The sequence below is a fragment of the Mesoplodon mirus genome (genome assembly GCF_964341445.2).
Source record: "Mesoplodon mirus genome assembly, chromosome: 8".
NCBI classification, from domain to species: domain Eukaryota; kingdom Metazoa; phylum Chordata; class Mammalia; order Artiodactyla; family Ziphiidae; genus Mesoplodon; species Mesoplodon mirus.
This window is the reverse complement of record NC_138984.1, coordinates 84729602-84752265: the sequence shown is the minus strand read 5'-3', so window position 1 is coordinate 84752265 and position 22664 is coordinate 84729602. Positions and strand designations below refer to the sequence as shown.

The following is a 22664-nucleotide window of genomic DNA, read 5'->3' as shown; positions in this document are numbered from 1 at the left end:
TAAATGTAAATGGATTAAATGCTTCAAGCAAAAGACACAGACTGGCTGAAGGGATACAAAAACAAGACCTGTATATATGCTGTCTACAAGAGACCCACTTCAGACCTAGGGACACATACAGACTGAAAGTGAGGGGATAAAAGAAGATATTCCATGCAAATGGAAATCAAAAGAAAGCTGGAGTAGCAATTCTCATATCAGACAAAATAGACTTTAAAATAAAGACTATTACAAGAGACAAAGAAGGACTCTACATAATGATCAAGGGATCAATCCAAGAAGAAGATATAACAATTGTAAATATTTATGCACCCAACATAGGAGCACCTCAATACATAAGGCAAATGCTAACAGCCATAAAACAGGAAATCGACAGTAACACAATCATAGCGGACATTAACACCTCACTTTTACCAATGAACAGATCATCCAAAATGAAAATAAATAAGGAAACACAAGCTTTAAATGATATTTTAAACAAGATGGACTTAATTGACATTTATAGGACATTCCATCTAAGAACAACGGAATACACTTTCTTCTCAGGTGCTCATGGAACATTCTCCAGGATAGATCATATCTTGGGTCACAAATCAAGCCGTGGTAAATTTAAGAAAACTGAAATCGTATCAAGTATCTTATCTGAACACAACACTATGAGACTAGATATCAATTACAGGAAGAAATCTGTAAAAAATACAAACACATGGACACTAAACAATATGCTACTAAATAACCAAGAGATCACTGAAGAAATCAAAGAGGAAATCAAAAAATACCTAGAAACAAATGACAATGAAAACATGATGACCCAAAACCGATAGGATGCAGCAAAAGCAGTTCTAAGAGCAAAGTTCATAGCAATACAATCCTACCTCAAGAAACATCTCAAATAAACAACCTAACCTTACACCTAAAGCAATTAGAGAAAGAACAACAAAAAACCCCTGAAGTTAGCAGAAGGAAAGAAATCATAAAGATCAGATCAGAAATCAATGAAAAAGAAATAAAGGAAACAATAGCAAAGACCAATAAAACTAAAAGCTGGTTCTTTGAGAAGATAAACAAAATTGATACACCATTAGCCAGACTCATCAAGAAAAAAAGGGAGAAGACTCAAATCAATAGAATTAGAAATGAAAAAGGAGAAGTAACAACTGACACTGCAGAAATACAGAGAATCATGAGAGATTACTACAAGCAACTCTATGCCAATAAAATGGACAACCTGGAACAAATGGACAAATTCTTAGGAAAGTACAACCTTCTGAGACTGAACCAGGAAGATAGAGAAAATCTAAACAGACCAATCACAAGCACTGAAATTGAAACTGTGATTAAAAATTTTCCGGGCTTCCCTGGTGGTGCAGTGGTTAAGAATCCGCCTGCCAATGCAGGGGACACGGGTTCGAGCCCTGGTCCGGGAAGATCCCACATGCCACGGAGCAACTAAGGCCGTGTGCCACAGCTACTGAGCCTGCACTCTAGAGCCTCCAAGCCACAACTACTGAGCCCACGCGCCACAACTTCTGAAGCCTGTGCACCTAGAGCCCGTGCTCCGCAACAAGAGAAGCCAGCACAATGAGAAGCCCGTGCATGGCAATGAAGAGTAGCCCCCGCTCGCCGCAACTAGAGAAAGCCCACGCGTAGCAACGAAGACACAACGCAGCAAAGATAAAAGAAATAAAATTAAAAACATTAATTTATTAAAAAAAAAATTTCCAACAAACAAAAGCCCAGGACCAGATGGCTTCACAGGCTAATTCTATCACACATTTAGGGAAGAACTAACACCTATCCTTCTCAAACTCTTCCAAAATACAGCAGAGGGAGGAACACTCCCAAACTCATTCTACAAGGCCACCATCACCCTGATACCAAAACCAGACAAAGATGTCACAAAAAAAGAAAACTACAGGCTAATATCACTGATGAACATAGATGCAAAAATCCTCAACAAAATACTAGCAAACAGAATCCAACAGCACGTTAAAAGGATCATACACCATCATCAAGTGGGGTTTATCCCAGGAATGCAAGGATTCTTCAGTATACACAGATCAATCAATGTGATACACCAAATTAACAAACTGAAGGAGAAAAACCATACGATCATCTCAATAGCTGCAGAAAAAGCTTTCGACAAAATTCAACACCATTTATGACAAAGGCCCTCCAGAAAGTAGGGACAGAGGTAACTTACCTCAACATAATAAAGGCCATATATGACAAACCCACAGCCAACATCATTCTCAATGGTGAAAAACTGAAACCATTTCCACTAGGACCAGGAACAAGACAAGGGTGCCCACTCTCACCACTATTATTTAACATAGTTTTGGAAGTTTTAGCCACAGCAATCAGAGAAAAAGAAATAAAAGGAATCCCAACCAGAAAAGAAGAAGTAAAGCTGTCACTGTTTGCAGATGACATGATACTATACATAGAGAATCCTAAAGATGCTACCAGAAAACTACTAGAGCTAATCAATGAATTTGGTAAAGTTGCAGGATACAAAATTAATGCACAGAAATCTCTGGCATCCTATATACTAATGATGAAAAATCTGAAAGTGAAATCAAGGAAACACTCCCATTTACCACTGCAACAAAAAGAATAAAATATCTAGGAATAAACCTACCTAAGGAGACAAAAGAACTGTATGCAGAAAATTATAAGACACTGATGAAAGAAATTAAAGATGATACAAATAGATGGAGAGATATACCATGTTCCTGGATTGGAAGAATCAACATTGTGAAAATGACTATACTACCCAAAGCAATCTACAGATTCAATGCAATCCCTATCAAACTACCACTGGCATTTTTCACAGAACTAGAACAAAAAATTTCACAATTTGTATGGAAACACAAAAGACTCCGAATAGCCAAAGTAATCTTGAGAAAGAAAAACAGAGCTGGGGGAATCAGGCTGCCAGACTTCAGACTATACTACAAAGCTGCAGTAATCAAGACAGTATGGTACTGGCACAAAAAAAGAAATATAGATCAATGGAACAGGATAGAAAGCTCAGAGATAAACCCACGCACATATGGTCACCTTATTTTTGATAAAGGAGGCAAGAATGTACAATGGAGAAAAGACAGCCTCTTCAATAAGTGGTGCTGGGAAAACTGGACATCTACATGTAAAAGAATGAAATTAGAACACTCCGTAACACCATACACAAAAATAAACTCAAAATGGATTAAAGACCTAAATGTAAGGCCAGAGACTATAAAACTCTTAAGAGGAAAACATAGAACACTCTATGACATAAATCACAGCAAGATCCTTCTTGACCCTCCTCCTAGAGAAATGGAAATAAAAGCAAAAATAAACAACTGGGACCGAATGAAACTTAAAAGCTTTTGCACAGCAAAAGGAAACCATAAACAAGATGAAAAGAAAACCCCCAGAATGGGAGAAAATATTTGCAAATCAAGCAACTGACAAAGGATTAATTTCTAAAATTTACAAGCAGCTCATGCAGCTCAGTACCAAAAAAACAAACAACCCAAGCCAAAAATGGGCCGAAGACCTAAATAGACATTTCTCCAAAGAAGATATACAGATTGCCAACAAACACATGCAAGGATGCTCAACATCACTGATCATTAGAGAAATGCAAATCAAAACTACAATGAGGTATCACCTCACAGCAGTCAGAATGGCCATCATCAATAAATCTATGAACAATAAATGCTGGAGAGGGTGTGGAGAAAAGGGAACCCTCTTGCACTGTTGGTGGGAATGTAAATTGATACAGCCACTGTGGAGAACAGTATGGAGGGTCCTCAAAAAACTAAAAATAGACTACCATATGACCCAGCAATCCCACTACTGGGCATATACCCTGAGAAAACCGTAATTCAAAAAGAGTCATGTACCACAATGTTCACTGCAGCTCTATTTACAATAGCCAGGACACGGAAGCAACCTAAGTGTCCATCGATAGATGAATGGGTAAAGAAGATGTGGCACATATATACAATGGAATATTACTCAGCCATAAAAAGAAACGAAATTGAGTTATTTGTACTGAGGTGGATGGACCCAGAATCTGTCATACAGAGTGAAGTAAGTCAGAAAGAGAAAAACAAATACCGTTTGCTAACACATATATATGGAATCTAAAAAACAAAACAAAAAACCAAAATGGTTCTGAAGAACCTAGGGGGAGGACAGGAATAAAGACGCAGACGTAGAGAATGGACTTGAGGACACAGGGAGGGGGAAGGGTAAGCTGGGACAAAGTGAGAGAGTGGCAGGACATATATACACTACCAAATGTAAAATAGATAGCTAGTGGGAAGCAGCCACATAGCACAGGAAGATCAGCTCGGTGCTTTGTGTCCACCTAGAGGGGCGGGATAGGGAGGGTGGGAGGGAGACGCAAGAGGGAGGGAATATGGGGATATATGTATATGTATAGCTGATTCATTTTGGTATAAAGCAGAAACACACCATTGTAAAGCAATTATACTCCGATAAAGATGTTAAAAAATAAATAAGTAAAGATTTTTTTAATGCTAAAAATAAAGACACAATAGCTTTAATTTACCTAATTATTTTTCTCTATAGTTTTTCAAAACGCCTTTCTATTACCTTCTTGAAATAAAAAAGGATCACAGTAAGTAAATCAGTTTTGCCACTTTTGTTCCTTAAAACTAAAAGAAAATGAAAATGACCAATAGCCAATAAGCTCTACACTTTAGGGTCATTTCCCAGTTGTGTTCTAATAAGAACTGAAACGATCAATTATACAGTCATATAAGTAATATCACATAAAGGAAAAAGATGTTATATTTCATATACAAAATAAATTTCAAAAAAAATTAAGTTTTACATAGAAACAAACACATTCTTCACGGATATATTTATCTTAAATATACAAAATATTGTTAGATTAATATAATATTGCACATAAAATTTCAGAGATTTATAAGAAAATGATTTTAATCTGAAGTTAAAGTGTATTTGTTATCTGTTATTATTCTTTTGTTTAAATACACATTTCTTTATACAAAGATTTTAAACTGCCAAGAAACATCACAGCAATTCAGATGTATTTCTAAGAAACTATACACACATTGTACAGGAACTCAAAAGCCAAATGAGGAGAATGAGATTATGAGAAAAAATAGACAGCAAAATAGGAAAGAGGAAAATTTAATAAAAATAGCTCTACAGATATGGTTTTCATTTTTCAGCATGAACTACTCAAATTTATTTACTCAACAAATATATTCTGAATGCCTATATGTGCCAGCACTGAGATAGATTCTCAAGATATAAAAGAGACACAGAGACAAAAATATCTTCCCTCAAGTAACTAAGAGTCTAGTAAAAACCTACAAAGCAAAGAAATAGTTACAAAGCTACACAAAAAGCATAGAAAGAGGTTGTTAAGAAAGCAGAGAAAGGAAAATCTCAGACTATTTTCCCACGGGTTTTAGAGAAAGGTAGAGAGAGATGCTGAACTAAGTTTTGTTCTTCATTTTTGTCTTTCTTGGGGTGGGGTGAGGGGAGGGGAGAATATGCTAAACTTCTACACTATAAACTTTCTTCAGAGGTATCTATGATGGTTCTTAAATTCAGCATATATCCATTACTGCAAAGTCTTGGCAAAAAGAAGTTTCAATTACACCCAATGTCTGTATTTACACTTTGATGGTTATATGAACAAATATTTTCTCAAGATCAAAGACATTTATATCATTTTAAACTTGTTTTCAAAATGTTTAACTAAGCACAAATAAACTGAGCACAAATAAAAGGCGATGTCCTATAATGTTCAGCAATAATTAACTATTTAATGTTTAAAAATAGAAGGAAATAATACATTAAAAAATAGTCTACGACAATAATATATAAAACTGAATTCTCCATTAAAAAGATATCGTTCAAAATTTTTCGGCAATTACCAACATTTTAACTACTTTGTTAAATATTTATAAATAAAATTCATTTTACTTTGGCTGTTTTCCCAATTGTCAAGAACACAGCAACATTACCACACTTTTTTTACCTACCCATCATCTCTGACATCAGACAATTTTATTCTCTTAACTTGTGCCTCCTCTACTGCTTTAAAAGTAGAACAACACAAAACCAAGCTTTGAATTCTGCTGGTCAAAAAGCAACTAAATAAGTTTGTTATTTTTTTACATTTATTTGTGATGTTTTATAAAATTTATTTTTATCAGATTAATGTCAGGTTTTTGGATCAAGGTCTTGAGAACTTAAATCTCAGCCAGATTATTTTTTTTAATCTTAAAACATTTTCTCCTCTAAAGATTGAGTATATTTTAACGAGAGCATATCACATTTGTGTTATAACTGAAATTTTTCTCTATAAACACAAGATATCCATTATTTTACTGACTAATATAACGTACTTACAATGCTGTGTATCTGTCCATTGCAGACTGCACGTCTCTACGGTAAACTGTTCGAAGAATGACCATGACGGGGTCAAACTCGTGATCCCAGACTTCAGCTATTATTCAAAAGAGAGTAGAAACAAAACACTGACTTCTTAGGAATAAAGTCAATCTCTAATGACTAATTACATTTAAGTATATCTTATATTTAAAAGATGGGAAAGTTTAATTTGATTATATATTTGCCTTAATAAGCTTGATGCAATGACCACTTTTCTAAATCAAAAATCATTATTTTGTCATTATAATGTTCTCTTAAGTTCAGCAAGAACTAGTGAGCAAAAAGTTTTATAATGTGATAACGCCTCATCATAAAAGTTTAGCTCACTTTTTTTTATAAAGTGCCAATGAGAAAGTAAGAAACACAATGCATTAACATTTTTGAAAGTATTCGAAGATAAACATGTGAAAGCTAGATTTAAAAATTAATGAGCCATTGATTTTCAAGAGCTTAGTTTATAAACACTTTCTGGTTTATAAAAGATTTTGTTCTTTTGCTATAATTGATCTCCTTACCTTCTCCACAATTAGGAATCATTATCCCATGTGTGGTGTATGTACAATTGGTGGTACACAAGATGATTTTAAGTATTAAGTGCACAAAGCTTATGTTAATAGCTATATAATTACATTAACGTGTACTAGAAAATTGTACATTGCAAATAAAACCTGTGATCTCACTAATTATCATGCTTGGGATGAGGAGAAGTTTAAAAATGTGAATCCATTTAAGAAAACGCAGCATACTAAGTATATAATAGTAGAGATGGTATCTGGATGTGATAAAAAATCTAAAACATGGCCTGAGAATAATTTTAGAAACCACTGCCTTAAGAGTGTCTCTTCCCTAGATAAAATTTTCTCCCCTCTCATTCTCTCCAGCAGAATTCTTAACATCTGAAAATAGAATTCTTAACATTTCTTAACATTTGAACCTTAAGCATCTCTCTACACATCTACTATAATTTCAACTTTCTGGCATTAAAAAAAAAATGTTAACAACTGTCCCTATTTCATGTAACAGGCCATCTTAAATTATCATAAGTATGATTTAAGATCCTTAAGATAGGCCTTCAAAAAGACATAGAACCTTTGTTATTAATTCTATTATGTTTTTGTCAGAATTATAAAACCATTGAAATGGAAGAAAACTTCAGTGCTTAACTAACTGGTCCAGGAGGCTTCAGTATTCCAAGAAGTTGGATTTTAACAGAGGTTTACCAGGGGCCACTTTAGGAGCAAGGAGATGGTAAAACAGATGAGAAGCTATGTCCACTAACCACACTCACTTTAACAAGAGTAGGTTTGCTTTTATTGCTTTTGTATAACAGATTCACTTAAGGCTTAGTTCCCCAAAACTAAAGGCTTATCTTAAACACTTTTTAAAAAAGCTTAAAAACCACTCATCTATTCCAACTCGCTCATTTTACAAATAAGAAGTTAAATCCAAAGATAAAACACTGACTTTCTCAATATCACACAACTGGCTAATAAACCTCAGTACTGCATCTGAAATATGACACCCAGTTTCTTGATTCTAATCTTCAAATGTCCAGTGCTCTGTGTCTCAGTGTCTCAAACTTTATTGTGCGTGACAATCATCCTGTAGAGCTTGGTATAAAAGCAGATTTCCAGAATTAATCCCCAGAGATCTGGATAAGAGCAGATTGGGGTTGAGGCATAGGAACCTGTATTTTAATAAGGACCGCAAATGAGTGACAAAGATTATGCTCACATCACACTTTATTAATAAGCACTGCATTATACAAGAACATCACTCTACTTCTAAGCTCATCTAAATTTTAGATACAAAGTGTTCTCTACAATAAAGAAATATTGTGCTTTTCCTTTAATGGAATACATTCCAACCAGAGACTCTGGATTGTTCTTGCTACCTTTGTGAACTCTCTGAAAAATCACACATGATAAGGTTTATTTTGGTGTGTTTTACCAAACACGGTACATGCTATTTACAACTACAAAGTGGGCATCAGTTTTTCACTTAGACAATGAGTGCTGAGGGGGGCAAGAAGCATGTAACTGCTACTTCCTTCAAAATTTTAACTTAGATTAATGAAAATGTGAAAGAGAAGAAGAAAAGACCATGAATCAGGATTTCACCTACTTCTGGCTTTTGTCAAGCATGTCATCTACAAATCCAGGGGGAAAACTTTAGAAAACCAACCACTTACGGAAAAGGTTTCTATGTATTTACACAGGTTCAAAATGTATGAGAATGTTATCAGTATTCCACATAGATTTTAACTGTTTCAAGTTAAAATTTGGGTAGTGAGAACTATTTCAAAATCAAATTTAAAGGGCAAATACATTCAGAATGTTTATAAGTATATATTTTGCTTCATAATTTCTGGTTCATTTACAGTTCATTCAGTTACAAAAATAAACTGGAGTTCATATATAAAGTTCCTTTTATAATTTAGAGTCATCTAAGAAGTCTTACTGTAATATAAACCATAGGTTTATAAATAAATGGAACCAGTATCACTGTACACCATAAAAGACAAATATACATCTATAAGAAAGTTGAGGGGAAAAACCAAAGCTGAACAAATAAAAGGCAAACATTTTGTTTCAGTATGCACAACGAACCTTCAGAAAACTGATATTTGAAAAAACACATTTATGTATATAAACATACCTTTAGGAGTATACATGCCTTGTTGCATAGAACCTCCAGGTTCAAAAACAGGAGCCTTAAAATCAGCTACAGCTGATAAAACTGATTCAAAGCTATAACTTCCTGGAATAATGCCACTTTTGGGATTTGGATTTTCTGGAATATGATGTATGTGTCAAGAAAAAAATTAATAACTAAAAGCCAGATATTTAAACTTACCAAGGTATTCTAGTTTCTAACTTCCTTTGCTAAAATATGCAGAGTAATTGGCTGTAATACATAAAGTCGGCCACAAGAGGGCTATATAATACAACAGTTCAATAATAACTTTTTATTAACTGTGAATTAAGATAGCTTAATCTAGAAGCCTACTAATAAATTACATGCTGAAGTAGTTCTGAAGTATATTTCCCCCCCAAAAAATTAATACACTTGCAGGAAATGAAAAAAAAACTTTTAAAATTAATCTCCATTTTCATCCTTTTGCAAATAAAGTTGTACTTTCCCTTAGAAAATCAAACACAGTATATTAAAAATCAGCCCAGATTTTTATAAGCAAAGATTATTTTTCCAAAAACACAAAATCTTCAAAATAAGAAGGAAAAAGATACTAAGCAAATTTTTAAAAAAGAAAACCACAAAGATTCTTTCCTCTTGGTTTCCACATTAAAGCTATATAATTCTTCTAAATTCAAAGTTACAGAGAATTGTTTTGCTCTTTTATAGCACTAATACACAGTATATAATGGCTGAATGAAATCATCAAACAGTATCAAGTTGTTGGCTGCCTAAGAAAATCTTCAAGGTTATCAAATAGGTATTTCTAATAGGAGCTATTTCACAAAATTTAGCTGATTATTTCAAACATAATCATAATGTACAAATTAAATTTAGTCAAAAATTCACAAATAAATTTTATCACAAAATAACATGATGATCTTTGTCTAAAATTTTATAAACAACAAATCAAAAAATTAAAAAGTGTCCATTGTATACTCAGTCCTATACAGAGAACCATAAGTTTTTAAAGTCTGTAGACAGGGCTTCCCTGGTGGCGCAGTGGTTGAGAGTCCGCCTGCCAATGCAGGGGACGCGGGTTCGTGCCCCGGTCCGGGAAGATCCCACATGCCGCGGAGCGGCTGGGCCCGTGAGCCATGGCCGCTGAGCCTGCGCGTCCGGAGCCTGTGCTCCGCAACGGGAGAGACCACAACAGTGAGAGGCCCACGTACCACAAAAAAAAAACCAACGACAAACAGTTTGTAGACAACAGTCTTTGCCCCTAAAAATCTCTTGGTTTAAAACTGAATTCTAAGAAAAAAATCCTCAGAATGTTTAAAGCTCTGGTAATAATAATTATAAGATATACCTCTAAATTTTAACCATGAATTCCAGCCTAGTAGACCTAGCTGCCTTTCACCAAGTGTCCAGCTCCCTTTCACTATTGCTGTCCTTAAAGGTCAGATCCTGGGGTGCCCAGAGCCACCAGTCCTGATGCCTAACCAAGGTCTAACAAGAGTACCCTGAGAGACGACAGAGGCAAAAAAATCTACCAGTGGTCTTGAACACAGAATTGAACAAACATTTGGAGTTTTTCTCCATATTATTTTTCAACTTCAAAAAAACCCATTTTAATCACAAAGTGATAGATCTCTAATCCATAAATACTACTTACAACTTAGATCCTGCAACTAACAGAAAATTAAACTTTTAAAAGGATATGAGGTCCAGCAATGAACTATGTGTTCTGTCATTCATACACAGCTGGGCTACCATCTCTGCTCTGAGAATCTCATCATCAGACATTCCTAAAATTAAAAATAGAATTAATAAATCTGAATATCTATATATTATAAAGAAACAACTTACCACACAATTTATTAAGCGTAAATACCAAAAATGAGATGCTTCCAAAATTAAAGAGCAAAGAATACAATGCCCCAATATAACTGCAGTTTAACTACCCTGATATTTGCAGTTCCCTTAAGGGGTTTTTTAAAGGATATTCTAAAAGGAGTGTCAACCGTAATACATCCTTTCCTTTTTTTCCATAAGCCAGTTAACTACCACAAGGAGAGGGGAGGAAAGGGAGGTTGATAGTTAATACGCAAGTATTTGTATTAGTGCTTTTTACCTAAATGTAAACGAAGACTCAAAAGAATCACAAGAAATGTAAGAGCGCCTTCTAACATGGATCTCTCATGCTCTGCATCAAGTACTGTGTTTTGATGTTGTGAAGCCATTGTCAACAAATCCACTACCTTAAATCTATTAAAAAAATATTTGAGACAGATTTTTTTAAAGTTAAAACAAAATTAGTTTAAATTCCAAATACTTCCTAATACCTGTCTTAATAAAATTATGCTTACCTTTCAAAGACAGATGAAATAAAATAATCTGGATCAAGTCTAGATGCACAAACCTTTAAAAGACAAAAAATAAAACCCACAATCTTTATTTCTCAATATTCAGTTTTACTTCTTTTTTTCTTTTTCCAGCCACGCCACGCGGCTTGCAGGATCTTAGTCCCCCAACCAGGGATTGAACCCGGGCCACAGCAGGGAAAGCACCAAGTATTAACCACTGGACCGCCACGGATTTCCCGTTTTACTTCTTGTGTTAATCATATTTTTTATTTTCTGTATCTTCTGATGTTCTGGCATCATCTAGAGGGGCCCTACAGACCAGGAGAGAAACTCCCCTTCTAAAGGCTAGGCTAATTCCAAAAGACAGTAAACAGCTCACCTGGGAGTAAGTCTCTCATATGCAAGTCACTCATGCCCTTTATTTAACTCACATACCAAGCCAATATTCCCCCTGGCCCCCTGCCCAGGGCAGGTACCAGATAGCCTTTATGCCCCAGAGCCCACCAAGATTATTCAAACTAGCCAATCCTAAACTACTTCCCCTGCCCTGCCTTGCCGTTCCTATAGAAACCCCAATAGTTTCTGGTCTAGGATTTCCCCTCACTCCTCCTTCTGCCTCCTGACCAAAATCTAATGCTTCCCCTCTGGCCCTGCGTAGTATGGCATGCCTCCTTCCTTTGGAAATTATAAGTAATAAAATTCTTCTCTCAATAGCACTGACCTCTCCATGTCATCATTTAGTCACCTCTATAAATTAAAATCTCACAGGTACAAATGAGATACTTCTAAAGTACAACATCTGCATCATCAAGTTGGCTTACCTGTAATAGGTAAATGTCAGGATCAATCATGGAATTACAGAAATGAGACTGGACATAGGTCATGGCTTGTCCTTTGATTTGCAGACCATTTCTTACCCACATATTGCTATGGATTTCGGCAAGACTTGCCTAGTAAAACAAAAATTAAGTAAATTGGACAAAGAAGTCATCTAAAGTCAACCTTTATAAAATCCTGTTACAATAAACAATCATTTCAAAATATTTTATAACTTAATCACAGCATAAGCCTGACATTCTGTCCAATGTTTAAGATATTCAATTCAAATATATCATTTTAAATTTTATGATGATCATTGTATTTTATACAGTCCCTTCTTCTAGAGTTTATACATGAGTTAGTTTTCCATGATGACACCTGGATACATTTATAACAATATTCACTGAAATCTTTAATGAGGAATCACTGACGATTACATTTAACTTTTTCCTCTTCAAAAAAAAAAAATACATAATGCTTAAAGAAACACAGGAATAAGCATCAAACAAGCTAACCGTTCACCTTGCAACATCAATGAATATAATCTATGTCTTTAATTCACCCTAACTCAACCTTCAATCTATTCATTTTCTAAAATTTGGCAAGAGCAGATCAGATTAGAATAAATTTTCTTACTATATTAATATTTAATTCTTCATGTGTTTATGTCCTGTATCAACTAAAACTAAGCACAGTCATAACTTCATCTCATTTGTTCCTAACTCCCACAGGTAAAGTTCAATAATGATTAACAAATCTAAAATTTCCAGGAAAAATAAACTGAAGTGCAAATCCCTCTAATGTATATAAAAGGTGGTCCACAAAATCAGTGTTAGAAATGAAAGAAACCACAGTGCATATGTAGGCTAACTCTTCTCTCTTTTCTCTCCTCTCACTTTATAGATGGGGAAACTAAGAATCAAGTAGGTGAATCACTCCAAACAACATAGACAATAAAATAGTGGTGGCACCAAGGCTAGAATTTGTTGGGTCTCCTGACTCCCAAAACAGTGCTGTAGTATGTTAAACCCCCCCATAAGTAAATATAGTGAAAAGAATTCCTGGGGAAATTATAACTAAATGTAAATCTCATTTAAAAAAAAAACAAAAAAAACCCCAAAATATAATCCGGTAAAAATACAAAAACTAATTTTCTTTTAATTTCAAACATTTTGGCTATAAAACAATGATAAAGGCATACAAATAAAATAAAGGAAGAATCACTTAACCAAGGAATTCAAAACCTTTTAAAAGCCTGAAAACATACCTGAATTTGGAGTGGATGAATCATTAGTTTCATTAACATTTCCTGATCTGGTAAAACAGAATCCAAATCTAGTTCTTGACATTTCACAGCCTAAAAATTATGATAAAAAATGTTATTAATTCAATACGTAATTCCTAATATTCAAAAAACAAACAAACAGAGTTGTTTAATGACACTCTTACCTTACTCAAAAACATAGCATAATAACGATGTAGTGGCAGATGAAAAGTGACTTGGTTAGGTGCTGGCTGCAAATAAACAAACAAAATCCACAAGTCAAAGAATCCTTTACCGAATTCAAAGAAGGTTTTAAAATGCTAAAACCACACTTTCACCTTGATTTATTCCGTATACTTTCTAATCAAAAAGTACAATTTTAGAAGTTATAGCTTAAAAACCCACTGTAGATAAAATTATTCCATTTTAAATGTAAGTTCCTTAAAGGCAGAAACTGTATACTCCTCAATGTTGAATCCTCTGAAGCATCTGAACAAGGGATGGAATAGATTTCCCTTTACAGTAGGCCATTTCAGAATCTTCAAATGCATGCATACCAAACATGACGATAGTAACAAGAACAATAATTACAGCTAACATTCACTAAGCACTTACTATGTGCCGGTCACTGTGCTAATAAGCACTTCATTCAGATTTAATTTAATCCTAGGAGAACCCAATGGGGTAGAAACTGAATATTCCATTTTATAAATAGGGAAATTCAAGTTTAAAAAACTTAAGTAACTTCCTAAAGTTAACAAGTAGTGAAATGAAAAGCTAGCCTGAACTCCGCTGTTATATTCAGAACAGTAAGAGGCTCTGACTACAGCCCTAAACTGAGGTGCAGTTAAAAGGCTTACCTAGTTGGGTGAGATGCTCCCCATATCAGTGGTGAACACACAGTTTCTACAGGAAAGCTTAGTACAGTATACATCAAAGACCTTTGGTATCCTTGTGAATATTATAAAAACTGTATTTTAAATCTGTGACTCCATGGGTCACGCTATCACTACAGGGACAAAGTACAACACAGTTGTCCTTCTCAAACAGACAAGAAAAATTTAAAGGTATTATTTGTTTTTAATGCTTCTGTAAGTTTTTAGTAAAGTTTTCTCCTGTTAAAAAGTTTTACCCAAAACACTCAAATACCAGTATAGAGTTATAAAGATGTGCAATATGTCCCCATCCCTAAAACAGTTTTTTCCAAAACCGATATGAGAAAAAGATCTTCCTCAACATGTGAATAAATGTCTAAAGAAAGTTGTTCTAACAAATAAACATTTGGCTTCCATAAAAAGGAAGGAATTTCTGACACATGCTGCAATATGGATGAACCTTCAAGACATTATCCTAAGTGAAATAAGCCAGTCACAAAAATAGATATACTGTATGATTCCACTTATATGAGGTACTTACAGTACCTTATAGAGACATGAAGTATAATGATGTTGTCAGAGGCTGGTGGGAAGGGAAAATGGGGAGTTTATTGGGTATAGAGTTTCAGTTTTGCAAAACAAAAAGTTCTGGAGGTTGGGTGCACAACAATGTGAATACACTACTGAACTGTATACTTTAAAAAAGGTTAATAAGATGGTAAATTTTATTTTATGTGCATTTTACCACAATCAAAAATAAAACTAAAACAAGTTTGCCTTCCATTACTATAATCATTTTAGTAACATAACTATACTAACTAGCTAAATCAGAATCTCCTTCCATTTCCTTCTAAGGCAGGCGTCAAGAACAGTGGTTAAGAGCAGACTCTTAAACGCTGGATTTGCAGGAGTTCAAATCCTGATTCTGCCACCTACAGCTGTAAAACTGTGAGCAAGGGGCTTCCCTGGTGGCGCAGTGGTTGAGAGTCCGCCTGCCGATGCAGGGGACACAGGTTCGTGCCCCGGTCTGGGAAGATCCCACATGCCGCAGAGCAGCTGGGCCCGTGAGCCATGGCCACTGGGCCTGCGCGTCCGGAGCCTGTGCTCCGCAACGGGAGAGGCCACAGCAGTGAGAGGCCCGCGTACCGCAAAAAAAAAAGAAAAAAAAAAAAACTGTGAGCAAGTTACTTAACTTCTCTGTGTCTAAGTTGCCTGACCTGTAAAGTGGAGATAATAAGCAGTTGGATGGCTGTGAGGATCAAGTAAGAGAACATAGTACCCAACACACATTTCTATTAATTACTAAGCCACAGACTCTATCTTGTCTTTTAAGGCTTGAACATATGCTAAACACACATTCTTCTACAGTGTTATATTCCATAATCCCCTCTTGTCCAACGTCACAAATTAGTCACTTGAAAAACTCTTTTTCCACTTCTTCCATATATACTGAGGTGGTCCTCAGATTCCATTCTTAGCTTTCTACTCTTCTCATTCTAGGTGACTTTATCCAGTTCACAGCATCAACTGCCAATCCAAGATGACTCCCAAATCTCAGCAGAAATCTCACTCCTGAACTCCAAACCCTACATTCAAGTGTTTACTGAACATCAACATTTAATATCCCGTGGGGACCACAAATACACTGTGTCCAAACCAAACTCAGCATCTTTGCCCTAAAACTCAATCCTCCTCAATGTTTCTTCTCCAAATTCCCAGTAATACAAATCTGAAATGTAGACTGCTTCCTTCTCTCAAACCTCCTACCTTTCATAAGGCACCAAAGTGTGTCTGATTTTCTAAATACCTCTTAACTTTACTTCCTCCTCTCTTTCCATACTGCCCCTAACTAACCTTAGCTCTGGCCCTCAACATTTAGTGTCTAGATTTCCGTGCTAGCCTTTGCTACTTCTATTCTTACCCTCTGTAAGAAACTTTCTGTGGTATCTGCCTAGCTCACAACCTTCCCCATCTTCTCAGAATGTCCCTTCCTACACCACTTCCAAATACACACACACAGGGACTGGAGCCTGACAGTCAAGTTCAGTAGCCACATCTGACTGGATCAGGGCAGGAGATACCTCATCCATCGTGGGCAATGAGGTTCTCTCTTCACTTGAAAATTGAACTAGATTTAAAGACATCTTCAGACAGTCTTGGAGTATGGCTGAAACTGCAATATTAGGCAACTGTAGGAAGGTAATATTTAAAACCATATAGGCAAAAAAGCACAGAAAACCAATCTACAGAAAGGGAAGAAAAAATGAGGCAGAAAGGCCAAAGCAAAAGCAAGAGACAGGAGTTCCTGTTCAGCTTTCCACTCAGTTCCTGAAGTCCAGGTGCCATAAGATCCCTGAAAGACCTCTCTGTACTCATAATAAATTATTCCTCCTTTAAATTAGGCTGCCTCAAAAATGTTTTTTTCCTTGTATTCAAAAGAACCTTAATTAGTACATCTATTTAAACCTTCATATATTGCCAGGAGGTGGTCTTACCAAGACATTAATTTAACCTTGTACTTCCCATTCATCATCTTTTTTTTTTTTTTTTTTGTGGTACGCGGGCCTCTCACTGTTGTGGCCTCTCCCGTTGCGGAGCACAGGCTCCGGACGCGCAGGCTCAGCAGCCATGGCTCACAGGCCCAGTCGCTCCGCGGCATGTGGGATCTTCCCGGACCGGGGCACGAACCCGTGTCCCCTGCATCGGCAGGCGGACTCTCAACCACTGCGCCACCAGGGAAGCCCCATTCGTCATCTTTTAATGGCTCCTTATAGTTTTAACTTCCTTTAACCTTCTGACTCTTGAGAGACAGGGCTTACCTCTCCAGCCTCATCTCCTGTCATATAAACTCATGCACCATAGGTAGTGCCTTTGTATATGCCTTTCCCTCTGCCTCAAATACTATACATCCTTGCTCCCACTGGATTAACATAGCTTTAAGACTTTGCTGAAGTGACATTTCTGCTAGGAAGCTTTTCCTGAGTCCCTCAGGGTAAATCAGATGCTCCACTCTATTATCCTCCATAGCACCTTGGTCACAACTTTACAGAAGCCCTCTGATCAAATTAGCCATTATTTGTCTTCCATTTCCTTAAATTAGGCACCGTTTCATCACTGTATCCCCAGTGTTTAGAACACAGTAAACATTCGATAAATATTTGCTGGATGAACACATTCTACTTCCATCTTATAAGAGATGACTCTAATCAAACCACTCTGCTATATACTCATAAATGTTGCTATATACTCATAAATGTTGCTCTGCTACATACTCATAAATGATATTCAGTATTTGAGGATTCTTTTTTTTTTTTTTTTGCTGTACGTGGGCCTCTCACTGTTGTGGCCTCTCCCGTTGCGGAGCACAGGCTCCGGACGCGCAGGCTCAGCGGCCATGGCTCACGGGCCTAGCCGCTCCGCGGCATGTGGGATCTTCCTGGACCGGGGCACGAACCCGTATCCCCTGCACCGGCAGGCGGACTCTCAACCACTGCGCCACCAGGGAAGCCCTTGAGGATTCTTAAATGGCCTGTACTTTGGGAAAATTTACTCCATCCTGTGTTTCTAAGTGACTGTTTGATTTGCCTTAATCCAGTTCAAAAAAATATTATTTGCTTATTCTGTGCTGGATTACTGCGATAACTTCTGACCTCCACTCTCAAGGCTGAAAGAAGAACAAATATTTATCACACATGAAATATGTGCCTCTTAGTCAATCCTCATTGGCTAATATTATTATCTTAAATAAACAGATGAGAAGGTGGACTCGGCAATGTTTTAAAAAAAAAACAAAAACTGTCCAAGACCAAGATCACATAGTGTCCACTCAGGTATGCCTTACTCTAAAGCTCCTTCCACTGCCAAAGCCAGTACAGTTGAAATACGACCAGACAAGAAGTTGAGAGACGTGGGATCTGGACCCAGAAATACCAGGAGTTTGCTATACAACTAGAGGCAAGTCATTTAGTATCTCTGCATCTCCATTTTACATTTGAAAAAAAGGGAGTGATAATAATATCTTCCCTACTTCACAGGGTTGTTTTGAGAAACAAATATATCAAAGCACTTTAAGAAAGAAGAAACTTTTAAAAATCGTAAAGGATATATTGGTTGATTCCTTAAATTCTGTACTTATTTTCTTTTCTATTAAAAATCTATATAGGGCCTCCCTGGTGGCGCAGTGGTTGAGAGTCCGCCTGCCGATGCAGGGGATACGGGTTCGTGCCCCGGTCTGGGAGGATCCCATATGCCGCGGAGCGGCTGGGCCCGTGAGCCATGGCCGCTGGGCCTGCGCATCCGGAGCCTGTGCTCCGCAACGGGAGAGGCCACAACAGTGAGAGGCCCGCATACCGCAAAAAAAAAAAAAAAAAAAAAAAAAAAAAAAAAAATCTATATAAATTTTTGCAACATTTGGGACTTCCCTGGTGGTCCAGTGGTTAAGACTCCATGCTCCCAATGCAGGGGGCCCAGGTTCGATCCGTGGTCAGGGAACTAGATCTCACATGCCACAACTAAAGATCCCACAGGTCACAACGAAGATCCCACATGCTGCAACTAAGACCCAGCGCAGCCAAATAAATATTTTAAAAAAAATTTTTTACAACATTCAATATCTTCCTAAAATATTTCTGTGTTAAAAACAAATATACTGGGGTTTCCCTGGTGGCACAGTGGTTAAGAATCCGCCTGCCAATGCAGAGGACACGGGTTCAAGCCCTGGTCCGGGAAGATGCCACATGCCGTGGAGCAACTAAGCCCGTGCACTACAACTACTGAGCCTGCGTTCTAGAGCCCACGAGCCACAACTACTGAGCCCACACACCAGAACCACAGAAGCCCACGCACCTAGAGCCCGTGCTCCGCAATGAGAGAAGCCACCGCAATGAGAAGCTCGTGCAACACAACGAAGAGTAGCCCCTGCTCACCACAACCAGAGAAAGCCTGAGCGCAGCAACAAAGACCCAACACAGCCAAAAATTAATTAATTAATTAAAAAATATATGTGTATGTGTATATATACACATATATATGTGTGTGTATATATATACACACACACTATTTCCTTGAATTCAGCTGCTCTGTATACTATACTTGATTCTAACTATCCGTAAATCCACTCCAAGTTCAACCGTGGATTAATTTCATGTCAAATACTACCTAACCCTCTGTGTGTAATAATAATTTTCCCCTAGTTCAATCTTCCTGTTGTCTTAGTGATGCCACCATTTCAACAATAATTCCTAAAGTTTCAAATACTAATGAGAATTGGACTGAGAGAAGCTTCAGCTGAAGCCCCAGCTGAAGGACTAATCCTCGATGGGGTGAAGAAATAGTGAAGCAGGTTAAAAGCAGGATGGAGCTCTGTGGAGAATGAAGAATGTTTTCTTTAAAGACTGACTCATTACCATTTATATAAACAAAGCTTAAGCTTAAGTACCAACATTTAGACATGAAAAGAATCGGTGATTTGGTGAAGGCAGAATCAGAATCCAAATGGACAAAATGGCCAGGTTGAAGGCTAAAGGCAGGCACAAATATTGGAGGAGGAGTAATCAGGGATGGAAGACAAATTAGTTTGAGGCAGGAAGGATGAGAGTTAAAGAGAGTAGGAGGCTCTTCCCTTCATAAATAATTCAGTCCTAAAGCCACTGGCGGGGAGGTGTTAAGAGGCAAAATAAACCATCTATAGGTGAGGAGCCTGAAAAGGGATATCAGAGCCCAGGGTGAGGAGGACAACTGTGTGTGCTGGGGCAGGGTGGGGGGAAATGTCAGTGGCTTTCCAGGGTGAAGAGCATCTACACAGAAGTGGGGTGTGGCCTGGCATACGGAGTCAGGGCATCCACACAGCAGCCCAGTATACTATGTCAGAGCCAATCAGGGTGAGGAGAGTGGGGACTGACCAGGGATGAGAAGCCAGAACCTGACAGAGGTAAAGGGGGCAATGACACAGGGTGCCAGCCTGGAATAAGGAATCAAAATTCAAGCAAGGTGAGGAGATTATCCACAGGTGAAAAGGACCCAGTATGGGGCATCAAAGCCAAAGCAGGATAAGGAGGGCAGCCAGAATGAAGAAATGCCTGGTGTGGGAATTCAAAGCACACATAGGGCGAGAAGGATTCTTCACAGAAGGGTAGCCCAAGGTGGGGAGTTGGAGTCCAAGTGGGATGAGGAGGGTGTCCATATGTAGGGCAGGGTGGGGGACAGAATGTAGGGAGAAGAGGGCATCCATGTAGGGAAAAGGGAGGCAACTGATTTGAGAAATTGGTTCTATATAAGAGGACTGGTCAAAGAAATAAATATATTAAGGATAATGGAAGCCAGGTTTCTGTTAGAGAAAACTAGAATAAGTCCTGTGCTATACTGGAATATAAAGTATCAGCTAGAACTCACAGCTTTCAATATATATAAGAGAGAAATAAATATAGATGCAGATATGTACATCTATATACATAAATGCATACATATATTCTGAACCTCTGTTCACTGAGAAGGCCTGGAAGCAGTTAATACCTCGATAGCAGTGAGCCCACCAAGCATCCAGATCTTGCTTTCTCAATACTGTTTTCTACTAAAAGTAACAAAAGATCCTTAAAAAAATGACTGATTCCAGGGGTAGAATAGGGAAAATATAAGGTGAGCCTGAAACATCTTGTTGAGCCACTGAGAACAGAAGTGCTCAAAGAATAACGGGACAAGTCAAAAGAACACAGAAACCTGCTTGAAGGGGCTCTCACTGGCCACATCTGAAACAATCTGAGCATCAAATAATAGTAGTATTGGACTATAACCCAGTGAATAAAAGAAACTATGAATCTCCACAGCAGAAAATTAGTGAATGAACTAAAAATTAGATGAGAAAACAGATGTATTTAAATAGCTTTAAAGCACGTCCTCACAAAATACTTTATTAATTACGATGAGAAAAAGGGTAACTTTATGGTAAAGAAGTCTGGCTGGTACCACCCTAATCAAATGAACAAAGAGAATATCATCAGTAATAGGACAAACAAAGATCATAAACCACTAAAGAGGGTGCAATGAAAAGACTGCAACATCACTTCTGTAATATTCCTGCAAAAGATGCATAATCTGAACCTACTCATAAGAAAACCCAAATTGAGGGGTGTTCTACAAAAATAACTGAGCTGTATTCTTCACAACATTATTGCCCTGAAAGGCAAAGAATGAGAAATCATTCCAGGAGACTAGAGACATGATAACTAAATGCAACATGTGACTCTAAATAGGATCCTTTTGCTATAAAGGGCAATCAATGGACAATTTGTAAAACATGAATGAGTTCTAAGATTTACATAGTAATAATATAATAAAGTTAATTTCCTAATTTTTATGGTTGTCTCTGTTTATATAAGAAAGAGAATGTCCTGGCTTATAGGAAATGGATACTAAAGTATTTGGGAGTCATGGGCATCAAGCTAACATGTTAACTCTCAAATAGTTCAAGAAAAAGTTCTTTGTACTCTACTTCCAACTTTTCAATAAGTTTATGATTGGGTAAAAGAAAAAATTTTTAAGGAAAATAAATAAATAAAAGCCTCTCCTCTCCACGCCCCGGCCTAAGACACCAGGAGCTGCATCTGCCCAGAGTTCAGAAATGAGATAAGGAGCGCTCTCCCTTCCACATCTGGCAAATTTTGACCCCACTTCATAAGAGGAATAAAAGGGGCTTCTGATAGGAAACTTGGCTGACTAATTAACAGCAAGCCCTTATTTAATTCTTAGTTCATTATCAACAACAATCATCCTTACTCAGCCATAAAAAGAAACGAAACTGAGTTACTGTGGATGGACCTAGAGCCTGTCATACAGAGTGAGGTAAATCAGAAAGAGGAAAACAAATATCGTATGCTAACACATATAAATGGAATCTAAAAAACAAACAAACAAAAAAGGCTCTGAAGAACCTAGGGGCAGGACAGGAATAAAGACACAGATGTAGAGAATGGACTTAAGGACACAGGGAGGGGGAAGGGTAAGCTGGGACGAAATGAGAGAGTGGCATCGACATATATACACTACCAAATGTAAAATAGATAGCTAGTGGGAAGCAGCCGCATAGCACAGGGAGATCAGCTCAGAGGTTTGTGATCACCTAGAGGGGTGGGATAGGGAGGGTGGGAGGCAGGGAGATGCAAGAGGGAGGAGACACAGGGATATATGTATATGTATAGCTGATTTACTTTGTTATAAAGCAGAAACTAACACACTATTGTAAAGCAATTATACTCCAATAAA

The 22664-nt window shown here is 37.2% G+C and overlaps 1 protein-coding gene across 3 annotated transcripts in view; it reads right to left on the bottom strand.

Moving 5' to 3' along the window:
• The window catches only part of UBR3 (ubiquitin protein ligase E3 component n-recognin 3), a 229566-nt gene that overhangs the window by 113033 nt on the left and 93869 nt on the right, over nucleotides 1–22664 (bottom strand). For all 3 annotated transcript variants that reach the window (XM_082630548.1, XM_082630550.1, XM_082630549.1), the window contains exons 12-19: nucleotides 13719–13784; nucleotides 13537–13626; nucleotides 12272–12400; nucleotides 11454–11506; nucleotides 11219–11352; nucleotides 10807–10892; nucleotides 9109–9250; nucleotides 6409–6505 (exon numbers count right to left, since the gene is read on the bottom strand). In XM_082630548.1, the coding sequence (XP_082486674.1) occupies nucleotides 6409–6505; nucleotides 9109–9250; nucleotides 10807–10892; nucleotides 11219–11352; nucleotides 11454–11506; nucleotides 12272–12400; nucleotides 13537–13626; nucleotides 13719–13784 (797 nt within the window). The remainder of the gene's footprint in view (nucleotides 1–6408; nucleotides 6506–9108; nucleotides 9251–10806; nucleotides 10893–11218; nucleotides 11353–11453; nucleotides 11507–12271; nucleotides 12401–13536; nucleotides 13627–13718; nucleotides 13785–22664) is intronic.